We start from the raw sequence: 12,162 nt of genomic DNA, 5'->3' as shown, positions 1-12,162 counted from the left end.
AGGGAGAAACAATATGCATTAGAAGATGTATCGTCTAGCTCTGTGGTTCAAGACAGAACTATCAGAAGGTGTATCGTCTAGCTCTGTGGATCAAGACAGAGAACCATTAGAAGGTGTATCGTCTAGCTCTGTGGATCAAGACAGAGAACCATTAGAAGGTGTATCGTCTAGCTCTGTGGATCAAGACAGAGAACCATTAGAAGGTGTATCGTCTAGCTCTGTGGATCAAGACAGAGAACCATTAGAAGATGTATCGTCTAGCTCTGTGGATCAAGACAGAGAACCATTAGAAGGTGTATCGTCTAGCTCTGTGGATCAAGACAGAGAACCATTAGAAGGTGTATCGTCTAGCTCTGTGGTTCAAGACAGAACTATCAGAAGGTGTATCGTCTAGCTCTGTGGATCAAGACAGAACTATCAGAAGATGTATCGTCTAGCTCTGTGGTTCAAGACAGAGAACTATCAGAAGGTGTATCGTCTAGCTCTGTGGATCAAGACAGAGAACCATTAGAAGGTGTATCGTCTAGCTCTGTGGATCAAGACAGAACTATCAGAAGGTGTATCGTCTAGCTCTGTGGATCAAGACAGAACTATCAGAAGATGTATCGTCTAGCTCTGTGGTTCAAGACAGAGAACCATTAGAAGGTGTATCGTCTAGCTCTGTGGTTCAAGACAGAACTATCAGAAGGTGTATCGTCTAGCTCTGTGGATCAAGACAGAGAACCATTAGAAGATGTATCGTCTAGCTCTGTGGTTCAAGACAGAGAACCATTAGAAGGTGTATCGTCTAGCTCTGTGGATCAAGACAGAGAACCATTAGAAGGTGTATCGTCTAGCTCTGTGGATCAAGACAGAGAACCATTAGAAGATGTATCGTCTAGCTCTGTGGTTCAAGACAGAGAACTATTAGGTGTATCGTCTAGCTCTGTGGATCAAGACAGAGAACCATTAGAAGGTGTATCGTCTAGCTCTGTGGATCAAGACAGAGAACCATTAGAAGATGTATCGTCTAGCTCTGTGGTTCAAGACAGAGAACCATTAGAAGGTGTATCGTCTAGCTCTGTGGTTCAAGACAGAACTATCAGAAGGTGTATCGTCTAGCTCTGTGGATCAAGACAGAGAACCTTCATCCATTCTTTCCAGTCTATAGATGAGAACCATGAATGACAGAATGTCTGTAGATGAGAACCATGAATGACAGTATGTAGAACTCTTTTATGATTCAGTTAATCTTTGGTGGAAAATGAGAGACTGCAATGGGCGGGTTCACTGTGAAGTATTTTTAAAATGTTTGCTTTTCATTGTCATGTCTAAATGCAATGCAATTAGAAATAAGGGAATGGAGGTAGGACCTCCAAATGTGAATCAGATGAATCTACCCACACACTGACTGGACTCTACCCACACACACTGTCTGGACTCTACCCACACACACTGACTGGACTCTACCCACACACTGTCTGGACTCTACCCACACTGACTGGACTCTACCCACACACACTGTCTGACTCTACCCACACACTGACTGGACTCTACCCACACACTGACTGGACTCTACCCACACACACTGACTGGACTCTACCCACACACTGTCTGGACTCTACCCACACACACTGACTGGACTCTACCCACACACACTGACTGGACTCTACCCACACACTGACTGGACTCTACCCACACACTCTGACTGGACTCTACCCACACACTGACTGGACTCTACCCACACACACTGACTGGACTCTACCCACACACACTGACTGGACTCTACCCACACACTCTGACTGGACTCTACCCACACACACTGACTGGACTCTACCCACACACACTCTCTGGACTCTACCCACACACTCTGACTGGACTCTACCCACACACACTGACTGGACTCTACCCACACACTGACTGGACTCTACCCACACACTGTCTGGACTCTACCCACACACTGACTGGACTCTACCCACACACACTGTCTGGACTCTACCCACACACTGACTGGACTCTACCCACACACTGACTGGACTCTACCCACACACTGACTGGACTCTACCCACCCACACTGATTGGACTCTACCCACACACACTGACTGGACTCTATCCACACACTGACTGGACTCTACCCACACACACTGTCTGGACTCTAATATAATAATAATAATATATGCCATTTAGCAGACGCTTTTATCCAAAGCGACTTACAGTCATGTGTGCATACATTCTACGTATGGGTGGTCCCGGGATTGAACCCACTTCCCTGGCGTTACAAGCGCCATGCTCTACCAACTGAGCTACAGAAGAACCCTAACCCACACACTCTGACTGGACTCTACCCACACACTGACTGGACTCTACCCACACACACTGACTGGACTCTACCCACACACACTGACTGGACTCTACCCACACACTGACTGGACTCTACCCACACACTCTGACTGGACTCTACCCACACACTGACTGGACTCTACCCACACACACTGACTGGACTCTACCCACACACTGACTGGACTCTACCCACACACACTGTCTGGACTCTACCCACACACACTGACTGGACTCTACCCACACACACTGACTGGACTCTACCCACACACACTGACTGGACTCTACCCACACACTGACTGGACTCTACCCACACACTCTGACTGGACTCTACCCACACACTGACTGGACTCTACCCACACACACTGACTGGACTCTACCCACACACTGACTGGACTCTACCCACACACACTGTCTGGACTCTACCCACACACACTGACTGGACTCTACCCACACACACTGTCTGGACTCTACCCACACACTCTGACTGGACTCTACCCACACACACTGACTGGACTCTACCCACACACTGACTGGACTCTACCCACACACTGTCTGGACTCTACCCACACACTGACTGGACTCTACCCACACACTGTCTGGACTCTACCCACACACTGACTGGACTCTACCCACACACACTGTCTGGACTCTACCCACACACTGACTGGACTCTACCCACACACACTGACTGGACTCTACCCACACACTGTCTGGACTCTACCCACACACACTGACTGGACTCTACCCACACACACTGTCTGGACTCTACCCACACACACTGTCTGGACTCTACCCACACACTCTGACTGGACTCTGCCCACACACTGACTGGACTCTACCCACACACACTGACTGGACTCTACCCACACACACTGACTGGACTCTACCCACACACTGACTGGACTCTACCCACACACTCTGACTGGACTCTACCCACACACTGACTGGACTCTACCCACACACACTGACTGGACTCTACCCACACACTGACTGGACTCTACCCACACACACTGTCTGGACTCTACCCACACACACTGACTGGACTCTACCCACACACTGACTGGACTCTACCCACACACACTGACTGGACTCTATCCACACACACTGACTGGACTCTACCCACACACTGACTGGACTCTACCCACACACTGACTGGACTCTACCCACACACACTGACTGGACTCTATCCACACACACTGACTGGACTCTACCCACACACACTGACTGGACTCTATCCACACACTGACTGGACTCTACCCACACACTGACTGGACTCTACCCACACACACTGACTGGACTCTACCCACACACACTGACTGGACTCTACCCACACACTCTGACTGGACTCTACCCACACACTGACTGGACTCTACCCACACACACTGACTGGACTCTACCCACACACTCTGACTGGACTCTACCCACACACACTGACTGGACTCTACCCACACACACTGACTGGACTCTGCCCACACACTCTGACTGGACTCTACCCACACACACTGTCTGGACTCTACCCACACACTCTGACTGGACTCTACCCACACACACTGACTGGACTCTACCCACACACACTGACTGTACTCTACCCACACACACTGACTGGACTCTACCCACACACACTGACTGGACTCTACCCACACACACTGACTGGACTCTACCCACACACACTGTCTGGACTCTACCCACACACTGACTGGACTCTACCCACACACTCTGACTGGACTCTACCCACACACTGTCTGGACTCTACCCACACACACTGACTGGACTCTACCCACACACTCTGACTGGACTCTACCCACACACACTGTCTGGACTCTACCCACACACTCTGACTGGACTCTACCCACACACTGACTGGACTCTACCCACACACACTGACTGGACTCTACCCACACACACTGACTGGACTCTACCCACACACACTGTCTGGACTCTACCCACACACTGACTGGACTCTACCCACACACACTGACTGGACTCTACCCACACACACTGTCTGGACTCTACCCACACACACTGTCTGGACTCTACCCACACACTCTGACTGGACTCTACCCACACACTCTGACTGGACTCTACCCACACACTCTGACTGGACTCTACCCACACACTGACTGGACTCTACCCACACACTGTCTGGACTCTACCCACACACACTGACTGGACTCTACCCACACACTGTCTGGACTCTACCCTCACACTGACTGGACTCTACCCACACACTGACTCTACCCACACACACTGACTGGACTCTACCCACACACTGACTGGACTCTACCCACACACTGACTGGACTCTACCCACCCACACTGATTGGACTCTACCCACACACACTGACTGGACTCTACCCACACACTGACTGGACTCTACCCACACACTGACTGGACTCTACCCACACACTGACTGGACTCTACCCACCCACACTGACTGGACTCTACCCACACACACTGACTGGACTCTACCCACACACACTGACTGGACTCTACCCACACACTGACTGGACTCTACCCACACACTGACTGGACTCTATCCACACACTGACTGGACTCTACCCACACACACTGACTGGACTCTACCCACACACACTGACTGGACTCTACCCACACACTGACTGGACTCTACCCACACACTGACTGGACTCTACCCACACACACTGTCTGGACTCTACCCACACACACTGACTGGACTCTACCCACACACTGACTGGACTCTACCCACACACACTGACTGGACTCTATCCGCACACACTGACTGGACTCTACCCACACACACTGACTGGACTCTATCCACACACACTGACTGGACTCTACCCACACACTGACTGGACTCTACCCACACACACTGACTGGACTCTACCCACACACTGACTGGACTCTACCCACACACTCTGACTGGACTCTACCCACACACTGACTGGACTCTACCCACACACACTGACTGGACTCTACCCACACACTCTGACTGGACTCTACCCACACACACTGACTGGACTCTACCCACACACACTGACTGGACTCTACCCACACACTCTGACTGGACTCTACCCACACACACTGTCTGGACTCTACCCACACACTCTGACTGGACTCTACCCACACACACTGACTGGACTCTACCCACACACACTGACTGGACTCTACCCACACACACTGACTGGACTCTACCCACACACTCTGACTGGACTCTACCCACACACTGTCTGGACTCTACCCACACACACTGACTGGACTCTACCCACACACTCTGACTGGACTCTACCCACACACACTGTCTGGACTCTACCCACACACTCTGACTGGACTCTACCCACACACACTGACTGGACTCTACCCACACACACTGACTGGACTCTACCCACACACACTGACTGGACTCTACCCACACACACTGTCTGGACTCTACCCACACACTGACTGGACTCTACCCACACACACTGACTGGACTCTACCCACACACACTGTCTGGACTCTACCCACACACACTGTCTGGACTCTACCCACACACTCTGACTGGACTCTACCCACACACTCTGACTGGACTCTACCCACACACTCTGACTGGACTCTACCCACACTGACTGGACTCTACCCACACACTGACTGGACTCTACCCACACACTGTCTGGACTCTACCCACACACACTGACTGGACTCTACCCACACACTGTCTGGACTCTACCCACACACTGACTGGACTCTACCCACACACTGACTCTACCCACACACACTGACTGGACTCTACCCACACACTGACTGGACTCTACCCACACACTCTGACTGGACTCTACCCACACACTGTCTGGACTCTACCCACACACACTGACTGGACTCTACCCACACACTCTGACTGGACTCTACCCACACACACTGTCTGGACTCTACCCACACACTCTGACTGGACTCTACCCACACACACTGACTGGACTCTACCCACACACACTGACTGGACTCTACCCACACACACTGACTGGACTCTACCCACACACACTGTCTGGACTCTACCCACACACTGACTGGACTCTACCCACACACACTGACTGGACTCTACCCACACACACTGTCTGGACTCTACCCACACACACTGTCTGGACTCTACCCACACACTCTGACTGGACTCTACCCACACACTCTGACTGGACTCTACCCACACACTCTGACTGGACTCTACCCACACACTGTCTGGACTCTACCCACACACACTGACTGGACTCTACCCACACACTCTGACTGGACTCTACCCACACACACTGTCTGGACTCTACCCACACACTCTGACTGGACTCTACCCACACACACTGACTGGACTCTACCCACACACACTGACTGGACTCTACCCACACACACTGACTGGACTCTACCCACACACACTGTCTGGACTCTACCCACACACTGACTGGACTCTACCCACACACACTGACTGGACTCTACCCACACACACTGTCTGGACTCTACCCACACACACTGTCTGGACTCTACCCACACACTCTGACTGGACTCTACCCACACACTCTGACTGGACTCTACCCACACACTCTGACTGGACTCTACCCACACACTGACTGGACTCTACCCACACACTGACTGGACTCTACCCACACACTGTCTGGACTCTACCCACACACACTGACTGGACTCTACCCACACACTGTCTGGACTCTACCCACACACTGACTGGACTCTACCCACACACTGACTCTACCCACACACACTGACTGGACTCTACCCACACACTGACTGGACTCTACCCACACACTCTGACTGGACTCTACCCACACACTGTCTGGACTCTACCCACACACACTGACTGGACTCTACCCACACACTCTGACTGGACTCTACCCACACACACTGTCTGGACTCTACCCACACACTCTGACTGGACTCTACCCACACACACTGACTGGACTCTACCCACACACACTGACTGGACTCTACCCACACACACTGACTGGACTCTACCCACACACACTGTCTGGACTCTACCCACACACTGACTGGACTCTACCCACACACACTGACTGGACTCTACCCACACACACTGTCTGGACTCTACCCACACACACTGTCTGGACTCTACCCACACACTCTGACTGGACTCTACCCACACACTCTGACTGGACTCTACCCACACACTCTGACTGGACTCTACCCACACACTGACTGGACTCTACCCACACACTGTCTGGACTCTACCCACACACACTGACTGGACTCTACCCACACACTGTCTGGACTCTACCCTCACACTGACTGGACTCTACCCACACACTGACTCTACCCACACACACTGACTGGACTCTACCCACACACTGACTGGACTCTACCCACACACTGACTGGACTCTACCCACCCACACTGATTGGACTCTACCCACACACACTGACTGGACTCTACCCACACACTGACTGGACTCTACCCACACACTGACTGGACTCTACCCACACACTGACTGGACTCTACCCACCCACACTGACTGGACTCTACCCACACACACTGACTGGACTCTACCCACACACACTGACTGGACTCTACCCACACACTGACTGGACTCTACCCACACACTGACTGGACTCTATCCACACACTGACTGGACTCTACCCACACACACTGACTGGACTCTACCCACACACACTGACTGGACTCTACCCACACACTGACTGGACTCTACCCACACACTGACTGGACTCTACCCACACACACTGTCTGGACTCTACCCACACACACTGACTGGACTCTACCCACACACTGACTGGACTCTACCCACACACACTGACTGGACTCTATCCGCACACACTGACTGGACTCTACCCACACACACTGACTGGACTCTATCCACACACACTGACTGGACTCTACCCACACACTGACTGGACTCTACCCACACACACTGACTGGACTCTACCCACACACACTGACTGGACTCTACCCACACACTCTGACTGGACTCTACCCACACACTGACTGGACTCTACCCACACACACTGACTGGACTCTACCCACACACTCTGACTGGACTCTACCCACACACACTGACTGGACTCTACCCACACACACTGACTGGACTCTACCCACACACTCTGTCTGGACTCTACCCACACACGCTGACTGGACTCTGCCCACACACGCTGGCTGGACTCTACCCACACACACTGACTGGACTCTACCCACACACACTGACTGGACTCTACCCACACACACTGACTGGACTCTACCCACACACTCTGACTGGACTCTACCCACACACTGTCTGGACTCTACCCACACACACTGACTGGACTCTACCCACACACTCTGACTGGACTCTACCCACACACACTGTCTGGACTCTACCCACACACTCTGACTGGACTCTACCCACACACACTGACTGGACTCTACCCACACACACTGACTGGACTCTACCCACACACACTGACTGGACTCTACCCACACACACTGTCTGGACTCTACCCACACACTGACTGGACTCTACCCACACACACTGACTGGACTCTACCCACACACACTGTCTGGACTCTACCCACACACACTGTCTGGACTCTACCCACACACTCTGACTGGACTCTACCCACACACTCTGACTGGACTCTACCCACACACTCTGACTGGACTCTACCCACACACTGACTGGACTCTACCCACACACTGACTGGACTCTACCCACACACTGTCTGGACTCTACCCACACACACTGACTGGACTCTACCCACACACTGTCTGGACTCTACCCACACACTGACTGGACTCTACCCACACACTGACTCTACCCACACACACTGACTGGACTCTACCCACACACTGACTGGACTCTACCCACCCACACTGATTGGACTCTACCCACACACACTGACTGGACTCTACCCACACACTGACTGGACTCTACCCACACACTGACTCTACCCACACACTGACTGGACTCTACCCACACACTGACTGGACTCTACCCACACACTGACTGGACTCTACCCACCCACACTGATTGGACTCTACCCACACACACTGACTGGACTCTACCCACACACTGACTGGACTCTACCCACACACTGACTGGACTCTACCCACACACTGACTGGACTCTACCCACCCACACTGACTGGACTCTACCCACACACACTGACTGGACTCTACCCACACACACTGACTGGACTCTACCCACACACTGACTGGACTCTACCCACACACTGACTGGACTCTATCCACACACTGACTGGACTCTACCCACACACACTGACTGGACTCTACCCACACACACTGACTGGACTCTACCCACACACTGACTGGACTCTACCCACACACTGACTGGACTCTACCCACACACACTGTCTGGACTCTACCCACACACACTGACTGGACTCTCCAAGACTATGATGATGGTCTACAGGGAAGAGGTACAAGTTGAGAAGGAGAAGATGGATGGATAGTCCTCTCCAAGACTATGATGATGGTCTGCAGGGAAGAGGTACTAATTGAGAAGGAGAAGATGGATGGATAGTCCTCTCCAAGACTATGATGATGGTCTGCAGGAAGAGGTACTAGTTGAGAAGGAGAAGATGGATGGATAGTCCTCTCAAGACTATGATGATGGTCTGCAGGGAAGAGGTACTAGTTGAGAAGGAGAAGATGGATGGATAGTCCTCTCCAAGACTATGATGATGGTCTGCAGGGAAGAGGTACTAGTTGAGAAGGAGAAGATGGATGGATAGTTCTCTCCAAGACTATTTATAGTGAGGAAGGAGAAGATTCACTACATGACCAACAGTATGTGGACACCTGCTCGTTAAACATCTCATTCTAAAATCAAGGGCATTAATATGGAGTTGGTCCCCCCTTTGCTGCTATAACATCCCCTACTCTTCCGGGAAGGCTTTCCACTGCTCCAGAGACCAATGGCGGCAAAATGTACACCACTCCAGCCGACGCTTGGCATTGCACATAGTGATCTTAGGCTTGTGTGCGGCTGCTCGGCCATGGAAACCCATTTCATGAAGCTCCCTACGAACAGTTCTTGTGCTGACGTTGCATCCAGAAGCAGTTGCATTTCCGATGCATTTCTGCAGCATTGAAGGTCCCCAATAACACAGTGTTTGGAACCATCAAGACTCTTCCTAGAGCTGGCCGCCCGGCCAAACTGAGCAATCAGGGGACAAAGGCCTTGGCCAGGGAGGTGACCAAGAACCCGATGGTCACTCTGACAGAGCTCCAGAGTTTCTCTGTGGAAGTGGGAGAGCCTTCCAGAAGGACAGCCATCTCTGCAGCACTCCACCAATCAGGCCTTTATGGTAGAGTGGCCAGACGGAAGCCATTCCTCAGTAAAAGGCACGTGACAGCTCGCTCCAAAAATCTCCTAAAGATTCTCAGACCATGAGAAACAAGATTCTCTGGTTTGATGAAACCAAGTTTGAACTCTTTGGCCTGAATGCCAAGTGTCACATCTGGAGGAAACCTGGCACCATCCCTACGGTGAAGCATGGTGGTGGCAGCATCACACCGTGGGGGATGTTTTTCAGCAGCAGGGACTGGGAGACTAGTCAAGATCGAGAGAAAGATGAACAGAGCAAAGTACAGAGAGATCCTTGATGAAAACCTGCTACAGAGCGCTCAAGACCTCAGACTGGGGCGAAGGTTCACCTTCCAAAAGCACAACAAGCACACAGCCAAGACAATGCAGGAGTGGCTTCAGGACAAGTCACTGAATGTCCTTGAGTGGCCCAGCCTGAGCCCAGACTTGAACCAGATCTAACATCTCAGGAGAGACCCAAAAATAGCTGTGCAGCGACGCACAGAGTTGGAGAGGATCTGCAGAGAAGAATGGGAGAAACTCCCCAAATACAAGAGTGCCAAGCTTGTAGCGTCATACCCAAGAAGACTCAAGGCTGTAATCACTGCCAAATGTGCTTCAACAAAGTACTGAGTAAAGGGTCTGAAAACATATGTAAATGGGATATGTAATTTATTTTTATTTTTTATATACATTTTAAAAAACTATTTTTGCTTTTTTAATTATGGGGTTTTGTGTGTAGATTTATGAGGGAAACTAACAATTTAATACATGCAGGCTGCAACGTATCAAAATGTGGAAAAAGTCAAGGGGTCTGAATGCTTTCTGAATGCATATAGTGTATATAGTGCAGATGTATGGGCCATCACCTGCATGCCAGGCTAGGTTCATCGATTTATACCTACTGACATTACCCTGATAAACTAGACTAGATAGAGTTAGGGTATATATAATTACATTACCCTGTGACTGATGGTGACATAAGTGTTTGTAGCTACAGGGTATCCTGACTTATCTCTCCCAATGTCTCTCCTCAGATGCATATGGTGCTCTTCAACTCAGACAAGTACCCCAACATCTCTGTGGCAGCAGACAAGTCAGACGGCCTGGCTGTACTGGGAGTTCTGATAGAGGTGAGTAGGGTAGAGGTAGAGGTAGGGGCATCAAGGAGAGGGGAAGTAAGTGGAGGAGAGGAGGGACGAAAGGAGAAGAGAAGATGAGGAGGAGATAGGAGAGTAGCAGGATGAGAGGAGGGGAGATGAGCGAAGAAGAGAAGAGAGGAGCGAAGAAGAGAAGAGGAGAGGAGAGGAGAGGAGAGGAGAGGAGGAGAGGGAGAGGAGAGGAGAGGAGAGGAGAGGAGAGGAGAGGAGAGGACCCGAGAGGCTCACTACAGACTCTCAGACAGTCCCAAAATTGCTCCTTACCCTTTCCCCTTGGTCATAATTCTTGGATTCTTACACCTTACAAGTCTGCAAACATCAAGGGGATAGTGCCAGTTGGAGGGACAGGGAGTGATTTGGGACCGTCTATTAGTAAGCATCACTAACTAACTGTACCTCT

At 51.3% G+C, this 12,162-nt stretch overlaps 1 protein-coding gene across 1 annotated transcript in view; it reads left to right on the top strand.

The window, feature by feature from the left end:
- ca12 (carbonic anhydrase XII) overlaps window positions 1–12,162 on the top strand; it is a 108,296-nt gene that overhangs the window by 86,944 nt on the left and 9,190 nt on the right. The window contains exon 5 of the mRNA XM_052512435.1: window positions 11,640–11,735. Coding sequence (XP_052368395.1) covers window positions 11,640–11,735 — 96 coding nt within the window. The remainder of the gene's footprint in view (window positions 1–11,639; window positions 11,736–12,162) is intronic.

Source organism: Oncorhynchus keta, unplaced genomic scaffold, assembly GCF_023373465.1.
Source record: "Oncorhynchus keta strain PuntledgeMale-10-30-2019 unplaced genomic scaffold, Oket_V2 Un_contig_833_pilon_pilon, whole genome shotgun sequence".
Classification (NCBI taxonomy): Eukaryota; Metazoa; Chordata; class Actinopteri; order Salmoniformes; family Salmonidae; genus Oncorhynchus; species Oncorhynchus keta.
This window is presented reverse-complemented; position numbering and strand designations above follow the sequence as displayed.